General features: G+C 41.5%; 2 protein-coding genes across 2 annotated transcripts in view; one reads left to right on the forward strand and one right to left on the reverse strand.

Moving 5' to 3' along the window:
- The window catches only part of COG3 (component of oligomeric golgi complex 3), a 68476-nt gene extending 62071 nt beyond the window's left edge, over window positions 1-6405 (forward strand). The window contains exons 22-23 of the mRNA XM_063133189.1: window positions 4963-5061; window positions 5158-6405. Coding sequence (XP_062989259.1) covers window positions 4963-5061; window positions 5158-5187 — 129 coding nt within the window. The 3' untranslated portion in view covers window positions 5188-6405. The remainder of the gene's footprint in view (window positions 1-4962; window positions 5062-5157) is intronic.
- Window positions 6406-12860: 6455 nt separating this feature from the next.
- Window positions 12861-13422, reverse strand: part of SORBS1 (sorbin and SH3 domain containing 1) — a 213393-nt gene continuing 212831 nt past the window's right edge. The window contains exon 32 of the mRNA XM_063133194.1: window positions 12861-12971. Within this exon, the coding sequence (XP_062989264.1) occupies window positions 12904-12971 (68 nt within the window). The 3' untranslated portion in view covers window positions 12861-12903. The remainder of the gene's footprint in view (window positions 12972-13422) is intronic.

Raw genomic sequence — 13422 nt, forward strand, 5'->3', positions numbered from 1 at the left:
TTGGAAAAAAGCTCTAGAGTCTGTAGACTCAAAACCCCCACAAACTTTGAAACCATACACACCAGCAATGACGGAGGTCCAGTCATCTTCACCAGCCCACCCTCAAACTCTGACCCTTGAACTGATCCACCCAGTCCAGGACTCTCTCTGATCATTGCGACTGCTAAAAAAACTCTCTAAGAAAGCTAGAGCATTGAAACTGTCTGTGGAAGTACAAAAAAGAGTAAGGAGGAGTTGAATAAGCATGATGGCTAGCAGCTCTCCAACATGATTACCAGTGCAGCCCAAGATGCTGCATTGACTGTCAACACCATAAATTCTCTCCAGAATTGCTTCATTCTAAAGGGACATGGAGGTCTTGTGCCGAAGAGCCAGGTTGCCTATATGTCACATGACTGGGACAGATACTCTAGCTGTTCTCTCTCTCCACATATGACTTACCAGTATAATGATTGGCACTCCTTTCAGGATCAAAAGGTGTATTTCGATTGAGTCCGAAACTTGTCATGGCTACCTGCAAATTATTCTTTTTTTGCCTAATAGTTGTTCCATCTAGCCCAATTTTAGCTAGTTCATTAATCATGGGGAACTATGTCAAAAACTTTGCTGAAGTCAAGTTATATTATGTCCACAGCATTCCCACAGTCCACAAGGAAGGTACCCTATATACTAATGCCCAGAGCATGGGAAACAAACAGAATGAACTTGAACTCTTATTACATGAAGGCAAATACGACTTGATAGGTATAACTGAAACTTGGTGGGATGACTCCCATGACTGGAATATAGCAATTGAAGGATATAACTTGTTCAAAAAGAACAGAAGAAATAGAAAGGGAGGTGGAGTTGCACTATATGTTAAAAATACCTATCGCTGCACAGAAATACAGGTGGATGAGACTGGGAGCCCCGTCGAGAGTGTCTGGATTAAAATAAATGGGGCTAAGAATAAAAAGAATATGATAATCGGAGTCTACTACCGACCACCCAATCAAGGAGAAGACGAGGACGAAACTTTTGAGAAACAAATTGCCAGTGTTTCAAGGAAGTGTGATGTAGTAGTGATGGGGGACTTCAATTACCCTGATATCTGTTGGGAGACCATTACTGCCAAAAGCGGCCCTTCCAAGAAATTCCTGACATGTATGGGTGATAACTTTCTCCTACAGAAAGTGGTGGAAGGAACTAGAGGATCGGCAATCCTTGACTTGTTATTGACCAATAGGGATGACTCAGTGGATAAAGTGGCAGTTACGGGAACTCTGGAGGGAAGTGACCACGTCATACTTGAATTCTTGATTATGAAGGAGACAAAAGTCGAGCGTAGCCATACACGTACTCTGGATTTTAGGAAAGCTGATTTTAATAAACTCAGAACTATAATAAGTAAGGTCCCGTGGCAAGGGAGCCTAAAAAGAAAAGGAGTGCAGGATGAGTGGGAGTATCTAAAAAATGAAATTTTAAAGGCACAGTTACAAACAATTCCAACAAGGAGAAAAGATAGAAGACAACAGAGGAAACCAATGTGGCTCCACAAAAAGCTTATTGATGAACTGAAAACAAAAAGGGATGCATATAGGAAGTGGAAGGAAGGCCAGGCTACAAAAGAAGAGTACAGACAAGTGGCGCAGAAGTGCCGAAATGGCGTCAGGAAGGCTAAAGCTGTGAATGAGCTGAGATTAGCGAGGGATGCTAAAAGCAATAAAAAGGCTTTCTTCAGATACGTGAGTAGTAAAAGACAGAGGAAAGAAATGGTGGTTCAACTGCTTAATGAGGATGGCAAATTGATAACAGACGACAAAGAAAAGGCTGAAGTGCTCAATTCCTACTTTGCCTCGGTCTTCTCCCAAAAGCGAGTCTATGACCCCCCTGGAAAAAGTGAAGCAGAAGTTGAGGGGGCAGGATTGCAGTTTGAGATTGATAAACAAATGGTCAAAGAACACCTAATTTCCTTGAATGAGTTCAAATCCCCAGGGCGCGATGAACTGCATCCAAGAGTAATGAAGGAGCTAGCGGAAGAACTCTCAGAACCTTTGTCTATTATCTTTGCAAAATCATGGAAGACGGGTGAGGTGCCGGACGACTGGAGGAGGGCTAACGTTGTCCCTATCTTCAAAAAGGGCAAAAAGGAGGAACCTGGGGACTACAGACCAGTCAGTCTGACATCCATCCCTGGGAAAATTCTGGAGCAGATTATAAAGAAGTCAATCTGTAAACACCTTGAAATCAATGCAGTGATTACTAGAAGCCAACATGGATTTGTCAGGAACAAATCCTGTCAGACTAATTTGATCTCATTTTTTGATAGGATAACCTCCCTTGTGGACTGTGGAATGCTGTGGATGTCATATATCTTGACTTCAGCAAAGCTTTTGACAAAGTACCACATGACATTCTGATTAACAAACTAGCTAAAAGTGGGCTAGATGGAACAACTATTAGGTGGATCCACAGTTGGCTACAGAATCGGACTCAAAGAGTACTTATCAATGGAACCTTCTCAAACTGGGGAGAGGCAACGAGTGGGGTGCCGCAGGGCTCAGTCCTGGGCCCAGTGCTCTTCAACATTTTTATTAATGATTTGGACGAGGAGGTGCAGGGAACGCTGATCAAATTTGCAGATGACACAAAATTGGGTGGGATAGCTAATACCCTGGAAAACAGAAACAAACTTCAAAGTGATCTTGATAGGCTGGAGTGCTGGGCTGAAAACAACAGAATGAAATTTAATAGGGATAAATGCCAAGTTCTACATTTAGGGAATAGAAACCAAATGCACAGTTACAAGATGGGGGACACTTGGCTCAGCAATACTACAAACGAGAAAGATCTTGGAATTGTTGTAGATCACAAGCTGAATATGAGCCAACAGTGCGATATGGCTGCAAGAAAGGCAAATGCTATTTTGGGCTGCATTAATAGAAGTATAGCTTCCAAATCACGTGAGGTACTGTTTCCTCTCTATTCGGCCCTGGTTAGGCTTCATCTAGAGTATTGCGTCCAGTTCTGGGCTCCACAATTCAAGAAGGACGCAGACAAGCTGGAGCGTGTTCAGAAGAGGGCAACCAGGATGATCAGAGGTCTAGAAACAAAGCCCTATGAAGAGAGACTGAAAGAACTGGGCATGTTTAGCCTGGAGAAGAGAAGATTGAGGGGAGACATGATAGCACTCTTCAAATACTTAAAAGGTTGTCACACAGAGGAGGGCCAGGATCTCTTCTTGATCCTCCCAGAGTGCAGGACACGGAATAACGGGCTCAAGTTAAAGGAAGCCAGATTCCGGCTGGACATCAGGAAAAACTTCCTGACTGTTAGAGCAGTGCGACGGTGGAATCAGCTACCTAGGGAGGTTGTGGGCTCTCCCACATTAGAGGCATTCAAGAGGCAGCTGGACAACCATCTGTCAGGGATGCTTTAGGGTGGATTCCTGCATTGAGCAGGGGGTTGGACTCGATGGCCTTGTAGGCCCCTTCCAACTCTGCTATTCTATGATTCTATGATTCTATACCCAATCAAAAAATTGGATCAAATTAGTCTGACAGGATTTGTTCTTGACAAATCCATGCTGGCTTTAAGGTGCTTACAGACTTTTTTTATAAACTGCTCCAAAATTTCCCCAGGGATGGATGTCAGACTGACTAGTCTGTAGTTCCCAGTTTCCTCCTTTTTGCAGATAGGGACAATGTTAGCCCTCCTCCAGTCGTCCGGCACTTCACCGATCTTCCATGATTTCACAAAGCTAATAGGTGGTGAATCTGAGAGTTCTTCTGCTAGCTCCTTTATTACTCTAGGATGCAGTTCATCGGGCCTTGGAGATTTGAAGTTCAAAGAAATTAGGTGTTCCTTGACCATTTGTTTACCAATCTCAAACTGCAGTCCTGCCCCTTCAGCTTGTACCCCCTTTTTTGAGAAGACTAAGTCAAAGTAGGAATTGAGCACTTCGGCCTTTCTTTGTCATGTATTATCAATTTGCCATCCTCATTAAGCAAGTGAACCACCATTTCTTTGTCCTTTAGTATTCACGTATTTGAAGAAAGCCTTTTTATTGCTTTTAGCATCCATTGCTGGTCTCCGCTCATTCTCACCTTTATTTAGCCTTCTTGATGCCATTCCAGCACTTATGTGCTACCTGTCTGTACTCTTCTTTTGTAACTTGGCCTACCTTCCACTTCCTATATGTGTCCTTTTTTTTTTTAGGTCATCTCTAAGGTTTCTATGGAGCCACATTGGTTTCTTGTTGGAATTGTTTGCAATTGTGCCGTTAACATTTCCTCTTGATGGGGCTCCCAGGCTCATCCTCCTGTATTTCTGTGCAGTTATAAGTATTTTTAACGTATAGTGCGACTCCCCCCCCCCCTTTCTATTTCATCTGTTCTTTTTGAACAAGTTATACCCGTAAATTGCTGTATTCCAGTCGTGGGAGTCATCCCACCAAGTTTCAGTTACACCTATCAAGTCGTATTTGCCTTCATGTATTAAGAGTTCAAGTTCGTTCTGTTTGTTTCCCATACTCTTGGCATTAGTATATAGACATCGAAGACCATGTGCCATGTAGTCTGGCTTTCTTCCTATAGTCCCTTAGCTGCCCTTCCTGTCCCTCCTTACCATACAGAAGTGACAAGAGCCCTTTCCCCCTTCTTTTTCATGGTGGCTGAGCATGCTGCAGAAGAGGGTATCGGACTGCAGCCACTCACCACCTTCATTTCTATGTAGCCCAGTGGCATTCATGGGAAATGAAGATGGCAGCTGCTGGAGGTCTTCACTTTGACTTGAAACAGTCCCAGCCACCAGTAAGAAAATGTGTGTGTTTGAGGGTTTTTGTGTGTAAAAACTGGTAGAGCACCATGGTGGGTGCCAAGAAAGGTGTTGGGGGACGGGGGCACATTGCTTCCTATCGCTGCTATATATGTTCATGTTTGAAAGCTGATCTTGGGATGGTGAGAGTTTTCTTTTCTTTTCAAGAACAATATTCAGCAAGTGTTTCAGAAGCTGCATACTCTATTAAAGGAAGAATTTAGTAATGAAGATCTCCAGATTATAGCTTGCCCTTCAATGGAACAGGTATATAATAAAACTCTTATAATAAAGCCATTCTATGCTTTTAAACTTTGTTCGTTTTTGAAACCACGGCTCTAAAACAAGCACTTTGTCTTTCAGGTGAACCTCCTTTTGTCAATTACAAAATAGTCCATTAGTCTGGCTTTGAGAAGCCTCTTCAAATTCTGTGTCTAGCAGGGAGGAGGATACAAGACTATTTGTCTGAAGCTAATGAAGACTTGCAGTGCCATTCTAACTGCTTTTACCTTTATTCTGACATCCGTTGAACAAAATGAAGATGGACAGTTTCTTTTTGTGCAAAGCCAGAAGCACTCCCCATAAGAGTTTCAGCTCATTGCCAGCACCTGTCATGAGCAGCACTTATATTGAGTAAAAAATGGCTCCTTGTAATCTAATTGCTCCACCATCCTTCACCCACTGTTGTGTATAGTGAATATCTGATTTTTCTGGGGTTGTGCTGAAAAGAAAGTAGAAACCCCAAATTTAAAAAGCAGGGGGTCAAAGAGTATATTGAATAGAAGCCACCCGTGTCAAGAGTACTCCACAGTATATGTACAAACCTTTCCACAATATTTCAATAACATTTGCCAAAGTGTGGATCCACTTATGCAAGCAAGTTATCACTGTGTTGAGAAGGTGTGTTTCTGGTCACACCACCCTCTGACCTGTTCTCTGACTCTTCTGGTATTTACAAATACTCCATAGTTTCTTTGAAGATTGATGAATGCTGACACTTTCCTGTTCTTATACTCTGCCAAGAAACTTTAATTCATTGCCATAAAATTGCCTACACGGGATGTGCAGAGAACGCTGTGCAAGGGAGAAAAACCATTTCATTGCTTACAAGGGCAAAACTGAACTATAGATTTTGGGATACATGGAAATTATAATATAAAAGGAGTGGTTGGGTATAGTGGAGGAATACAGTCAAACTACCAGGCCACAAAGATTTGATGCAATAGATAATGCTTATTCAGGAGAGCTTGCTTGCCTTATCTGTTACATAGGGAAGTGATCAAGTGAGATGGGGGAATGTATCAGGCATCCCATGTACTGGGAAACCACAATTGGCTGTGACTTCCGTACACAGCAGTTTCATGCAGGTCATCCATACATTATAAGGATCATCAATAAGTTACAATCTACACACCAGCAATGATTCTAGAAATTAAAAATAGTTTTGTAGATTCTGGCTTGGCGTGGAGTGCCTTCTTGGTTGTGGTAACTTTATATTTTGCATAAAGCTAAATCCTTATAACACTTGGAGTGAAAAGTCATCTTCATAATGGTGTGTGTCTATGTGTGTGAAATGGAATTAATAAAAACTTTGAAGTTGCTGATCTTAAATACATTAGAAGTATTAGAAGTGTCATTACAATTTTGCTTTTATTAATAAATTGGGTGATGTTTTTCTGTTTATCACTGATATACAGCGTCCTGGCTAATTGCAGATATTTATAAAACTATGGTTTGAGATATTTACATACAGTGTACATAACTTAAAAGCTATTAATTTAAATTTCTTTATATAATCTGACTTAATGAGGGGGCGTGGCTCATTTTTAGATAAATGAGCAAAACTTACATATTCTATACTTGCGCGGCCAAGGTGGTGTGAGAATGGCTGCACAAGCGGAGACCTCCATCCCATATGCCGAAGAAACCTCTGTAAGCAAGTATAAAATATGTAAGTTTTGCTCATTTATCTAAAAACTGACAGGAGAAGGTTATCTGATTCTACCGAAGGGAAAAACAGCTACAGCTGCTTTTAAAAAGGACACGGGGCTACCGAACAACAAAGAGAAATAAACAGATTGGTGAGCTATAGTTTGTGCCGGGAGCTGTCTCGGACTGCCGATAACACCGTTAAGCTGTGATAGAGTAAATTGAACTTTGTGGAGGAATGTTAATTGGCCACACTAAGAAGAAACCCAGGGTCATTACTGACTTTTTCAAACTGTTAGAAAGTAACGACGGGGCAAGTCTAAAAATAGACATGGCAGAGTGTATCCAACATGGCTGAAAGTGCATCAAACACTGGTCCTGGTACAGCGTCTTCTTTACAAAAACCATCCATCAGGAAGATTCTGCTCTAAAGGCAGAATTTGAAAACCAGTTATTTCCCGTTAAATCTACGTATGCTTCAAGAAACTTGGAGAGAACTTAGGTGTCCCTTAGAAAAAGAAATTCATGAGATGGAAATAAAGATTCCCACTCGTGCTCTTCGCTCCTCTGATGCCATGTTTCTCGCCTGCCCAAGGGCCTCTACTTCCCTTGCTCGGCTTCGTCCATTTTCTTCTGCTGCCCCTTACGCCTGGAACGCTCTTCCAGAACATTTGAGAACTACAAGTTCAATCGCAGCTTTTAAAGCTCAGCTAAAAACTTTTCTTTTTCCTAAAGCTTTTAAAACTTGATGTTGTTCGGACTTTATACTGTTAGTTTTACCCTACCCTGTGCCTGTTTACCCTACCCTGTGCCTGTTTGCATTCTCTTCCCCTCCTTATTATTCTACTATGATTTTATTAGATTGTAAGCCTATGCGGCAGGGTCTTGCTATTTACTGTTTTACTCTGTACAGCACCATGTACATTGATGGTGCTATATAAATAAATAAATAAATAATAATAATAATAATAATAAAGATTACTGCGGTGGCAGAGACAGCTTCAAATGCGCTTGATTTAGGAATTGCTAATTCCAAAGCTATAAAAGAGCTCCAGAGAGAAAATGAAGAATTAAGAGACAAGATTGAACAAATTGGGAACATGGAACGCCAGAATAATTTAAGCCTTAGGGCAGTCCAGGAAGGAGAGGAGAAAGACGATATGAAAAACTTCTTGGTTTCCTGGTTCAAAACCCTGATTCCAGTCTTGGAACTCACTGCATATGATTTTGAGCGTGCTCACCGCGCAGCAAGGATCAGGCCCAAAGGAGGGCCCCCTCCCAGAGACATTATAATACGCTTTGCATGTTACATCAAGAAAGAACAAATATGGCAACAACTACGCTCTTTGGTGGGAGCTATAACATATAAAGATCAAAAAATAATGGTGTTGCAAGATCTTGCCCCTGAGACTTTGAACAAACGCAGGGAGCTTCGCCTCGTCACATTACGACTCCCAAGAAGCCGGGATACGATATTGCTGGGGGTTCCCCTTTAAGCTAATAGTTACAAGCGATACTGGGACACTTATAGCCGGAAATGGGAAGGAAGCTGCTCACCTGCTGACAATTTTAGGAATTGAGCTTCCAGAGGGGACAAACAACACTGAAGATCCATCTGTAGAAGATTCGTCTGGAGATGATGTTGGAAAAGAAGATCCCCCCCCCCCAGGAGAAAGCTGGAAAACAGTTCAGAATCCTAGCAGGAAGTGCAAGAAACATTTCAAAACCCCGGAATCTTAATATACCATCAGCCTCAAGGAGAGCGTTCTACCATCAGGACCGAAAAGGGAAAAAAAGTTTGAGGGGTTAAGCTATTAAAAGGTTCTTCATACATTATACCTTAGGTGGAATTTTATAACGAATTAAGTATATAATATTTCCTGTCATTCTTTTTTTTTTTTGCTTTGTTCAGATATGCCTTCCAGTGAGTTATCATGTCGGACGGAACGCTCCGTTTGTAGCGGACAAAGGGGCCATAAATAGTTGGGGGGGGGGAGCCGAAGAAAATCTCCCTAGATCAAAGGGAAGAACACATCTTGTAGTGAATTTCATAGTTGAACTATGCATTGTGTGAAGTACTTCCTTTTATCTCTCCTGAATCTCCCACCAATCAGCTTCATTCTGGTATTATGTAAGAGGGAGAAAACTGTTTCCATATCCACATTCTTCGCACCATGCTTAATTGCGTACATCTGTATCAGGTCTCCCTTTAGCCTCATTTTTTCCAAGCTAAACAATCCCACACTAAATTCTACCCTATCACTAAATAACTTTTGGAACCTGATACTGTCATCTTCAGTGCTTCTGTGGAGGAGCCTGCACGTTTTAGGTTTTCTAGTCTGCTTGACACTATGCCCTTTTTGTAAACCAACCAGAGAGTTTCGGCTATGGGGCCGTATAGAAACGTAATAGTAGTAGTAGTAACAACCACAGCAACAATACAGAGCAGCACTTCCTCCCGTGCACCCAACCCTGTTTATAATTGTATCCCACAGATTTTCTGGCCCCAAAATGAAAGATTGATGTGAAATGGGACAACATGAATAGCTTTTGTCATTGGTTCCTCACAATAGATAGGGTTTGAGCTGCTTCTGTAGTTTGATTCTGGACCCTACATAGGAATCCTTTGGCATCCTGTAATATGACTGAGATAACCCCATCATTGAGAGGAGGAGAGAGGTGGAGGACATGTCATGTGGTCAAGGTATAGGCACCATGGATGAGCTCTATCATAATAATTTGGTTGCTCCTGTAGCTGTCTAGTTAGAGAGTTGCTCTGTGAAGGTATGCGATGTATTCCCACTGAAAGCCATTGGCATGAAATTATTGCACTGGGGTTGGATTGTAGCACATTGTAGGCTTTTCTTGCAACCCACATGTTAAGACTGGGTTAAGGTGTGGGGGGGCGGGGGGCGGGGTTGCATCCTTTGCATGCTCCCTCATTCATCCTTCCCTGGTGCTGTTTCACATCTCAGGGTTGTCCCCCCACAAGTAGTATTCATCAAAGAAGTACCACATCAGATTGGGCTAACATTTATTGAATCACTTATATATAAAGGAGCATGCTTTTAATATAATATTTCAATTTATTAATTGCCAAATACACTGCAATGAAGAAACAGACACAACAGTGATTTCTTGTTGCGAAGTGAATGAGGATGAACACAAATGTGTATTAAGTAAAACTGGCATTAAGCTGCTTACCAATATTGTTAAGCTTTTTGGCAGAAAGGGTTAATTTAGTATTAGCCAATTGTATCATTTTAATGCCAGGTCTAAACATTGCTGCACGTAAGAATACAAATCAAAATCATTTGAACACACACACACATTAAAAACACACTGGGATACAATTCCACTCCTGCATATTCCCACAAGAGTTGAAATTAAATTATTTCAGTGGAATGCAAGCAGTGACAATCCTTAATTATGAAAATGATAATTCTCCATTCTGATGAAAATACCATTGAAATTGTTGTAATTGATATATTTTTCTAACCTGTTTTATTTAATGTAATCTTGAATGGAATAATTACTTCATATAAATAAAAGCCCTTTGCTACTGCTCTTTTTAAAAAGTTTTCAATCATTTTTTTTTCAATGTAAGATTTGTAAGTCTATACAAAAGCAAATATACATATTAACAGTCATATGGTCACTTCAGCTGACTTTTTTGGCTGATTGGGGGTGTGTGGAGTTAGCAAAAGAGAGATTCTGTAATTTTGTAGCATTGCTAATATATCAAAAGGAACTGCAGATCATGCTGATAATGTATGACGATAAACTGCAACAGCTGTAAATAGGCATTTTATATTTTATAGTCATGTGGATACTGGTAATATTTTAAACAAAATTACTATGAAGAAACAAAATTTTTGTTTTGCAAGCAAGTCAGATTTGGAAAACTGGCATTAAGCACAATGGGGTTTACTTTCAATCACAGGTTACTGTGGCTTTGGGAACTCGAGAACCAAACTGAGTTCTACTTTCTACTTTTCTTTTTTAATGAGGCAGAAACCACATTTACCATCAATTCTAAAAATAGTTTTAAAAAAGTTGAGGGGAGCCGTTTTTTGTGGAATTCTTTAGCTTATACTACTAATCTCTTTGGGTTAATAGGAACTCCTGCTCTACTGGCACATGTGTAAGCTATATGTTTTAGGGAGTGTGTGTTTCATTCTGAATGTAGAAAAGCTGGGTTAAAATGACTCTAACTTGGGCGTATAAAATCAAACACGTATGATACAAGACTTTTGTTTTACAGCAACTCTAAATCTAAAGTAGGGTTTAGATTCCTGCCCATTCAAGGCTCCACTGTCACTTTAGATTTAGGCATATGCAATTGCATGATGTAGAATTCCCCTCCCTGCCCTTAAATACTGCATAAAAAATTTGAGGGACCTGCTGAATGGGGTAGGTCTACGGTGCAGGGGCAGAGGGACCTTCTATGAGCCAGGCTTGGAGATGCCCCTTGTCACCACGTCACAGGCCTCTCCATGCAGCAGGCTCCCTTGCCAGGCTGCTTCAACCAACCTTATTCGCATGTATCAAAATCTGGATCCAATCCACTGTCCATCTCACTGCTCTAATTTTCTGGCCTAGTTAAACTTAAATGAACATCACTATTTATAACATCACTATCCTTAGCTTGTTTTAGCTTTTAACCTCCCCAGAAACTGAGTACAAGGCAGAGGCAGTGTCTGAGTCCAATGCATGAAACACAGTCTTCTGTGCCAACAGAGACCTATTTCGCAGAAAGCAAACTCTTTCTCTATGTGCTCTCTGCCAGCTAACTCATCCCCCGTCTCTTTCTCATACCCCCAGCTCACCATCCATGACCCATGCACACCCCCCTCCATTAGTTCATACAAATACACACACAAGCACCCATATATCCATCATGCATGTAAACATATACTTACAGATATAACTATATATGTACATATAAACACACACACGCAAACACACACCCTCACTGCAAAGCACACAACAACCACACACACACACCCTAAAGCATCCCTGACAGAGGGTTGTCCAGCTGCCTCTTGAGTGCCTCTAGTGTGGGAGAGCCCACAACCTCCCTAGGTAACTGGTTCCTCCTCCCTGCTGGTTTTCTTGATAAGCTGCTGGTTTACCGCTGCCCTTTATAGCACCCCACACGCACACACACATTTCTCTAGTCCCCTGCTGCTCTCTTTAGCCTTCTCAGTTTACCAGAAAGCAGTGACGGGGGTCCCTTTTCCTTTTTTTTGGTGGCTGGGTATGGTGTGAAGGAAAGCACCAACCAACCATCTTCATTTACTAATAATGTCTCTGAGCCCCACCTGCAGCCCAGACATTGCCAGGAGGCCGTCACCTCACCTTGAAATCTAAAGCTCACGTGGTGTGGTGGTTGTACTGGGACTTGGGAGATCCAGGTCCATGTTCACATTCATCAGTGAAGTTCCCTGGGTGACTCACCCTAACCCACCACACAGAGTTGTTGAAAGGATACAACGGAGAAGACGAGGATTGCCTATGCCCCTTTAGAGGAAGGAAGGCAGGATATAAATAAATAATAAAAATAAAATTATCCCAGCTGCCCAGAAAGAAAATTTGTTGTTTTAAGTAAAATGTGGGAGAAAGAGAATGCCTCAACAATCGCAAAGGAAGGTGCCTGGGGACACATCGGTGCCCAGATTACATAATCTACACATTTTCATAAGGAACCAGCTTCTTCCTCCTCTTTTTTAGGGTTTCTAAGGTGTCAGACTTTTAAATAGATAATTCTTTGCTTATGCAATAAGTCTGTAACCAAAAAAGTACTACTTATTCTCATTTTTTCTTCTTTTCACCACAGACATTATTCATTCCATTCTGTTGCTTTCCCCTCAGTTGCAATGTGGAGAGTAATACTCAATACTGTATGGAAGCTATGCATTATCATGGCATTCCCTGGAGGATAAAAATAGAAACAAATGCAGCATTGCAAAAGACATGACACTTCTTGCCTTGGTTCTGATAAACCTTCAAAGGAGTTGGCTTTGCGTCAATCAAATACTTTTACCACATTCCATGCCAACTTCTCATCTACTACATTCATGAAATTATCTTCTCTGAAGATCTTTTTTTAAAAAATTCAAACACAGTTCGTTCTTTCTCTCTTCTCTCCTGATGTGATCAAATGGTTTGCAGTGGCTTTTAAAGGGGTACAGGTTTCACATAGTTGCCCGGGAAAGTGCCAAACTGTCGTGTTCTCCTGGATGTGCCTATTGAGAAATAAAACAAGAACAAACATACAGAAGATAGATCACAGCAGAAAGCCATGGAGAGGCAATTCCCTCTTTCTGGCTATGCCCCAAGTGGTGATGACTTTTCTTTCTTTGCAACCGCTGCGTGGCAAGATTATAAGCACTTGATCCTACGGAAAACACACACTTTTGCTATAGCTTTATGGGAAAGCACATGCGCTACACACGAAAGGCTCGGAAAGACTCCTGTCTAAAGCCCTGGAGAGCCACTGCCAGTCAGAGCTCCACCACTCCTACACGTTTGCCCTGGTTTGCCCTCGAATTATCCGCCTTCGTTTCCATAGCGTATGAAAGCCTGAGCACTTACACCTTTGCGCTTTTACGTTTCAATCATCTTTACACCTCTCCTCTCCTGCGCACCAGCGTATCGCTGCTGTTCCGTTGAGATGCACTCTCAGAACTCCTTTGT

Source organism: Elgaria multicarinata, chromosome 8 (assembly GCF_023053635.1).
Source record: "Elgaria multicarinata webbii isolate HBS135686 ecotype San Diego chromosome 8, rElgMul1.1.pri, whole genome shotgun sequence".
Lineage (NCBI taxonomy): Eukaryota > Metazoa > Chordata > Lepidosauria > Squamata > Anguidae > Elgaria > Elgaria multicarinata.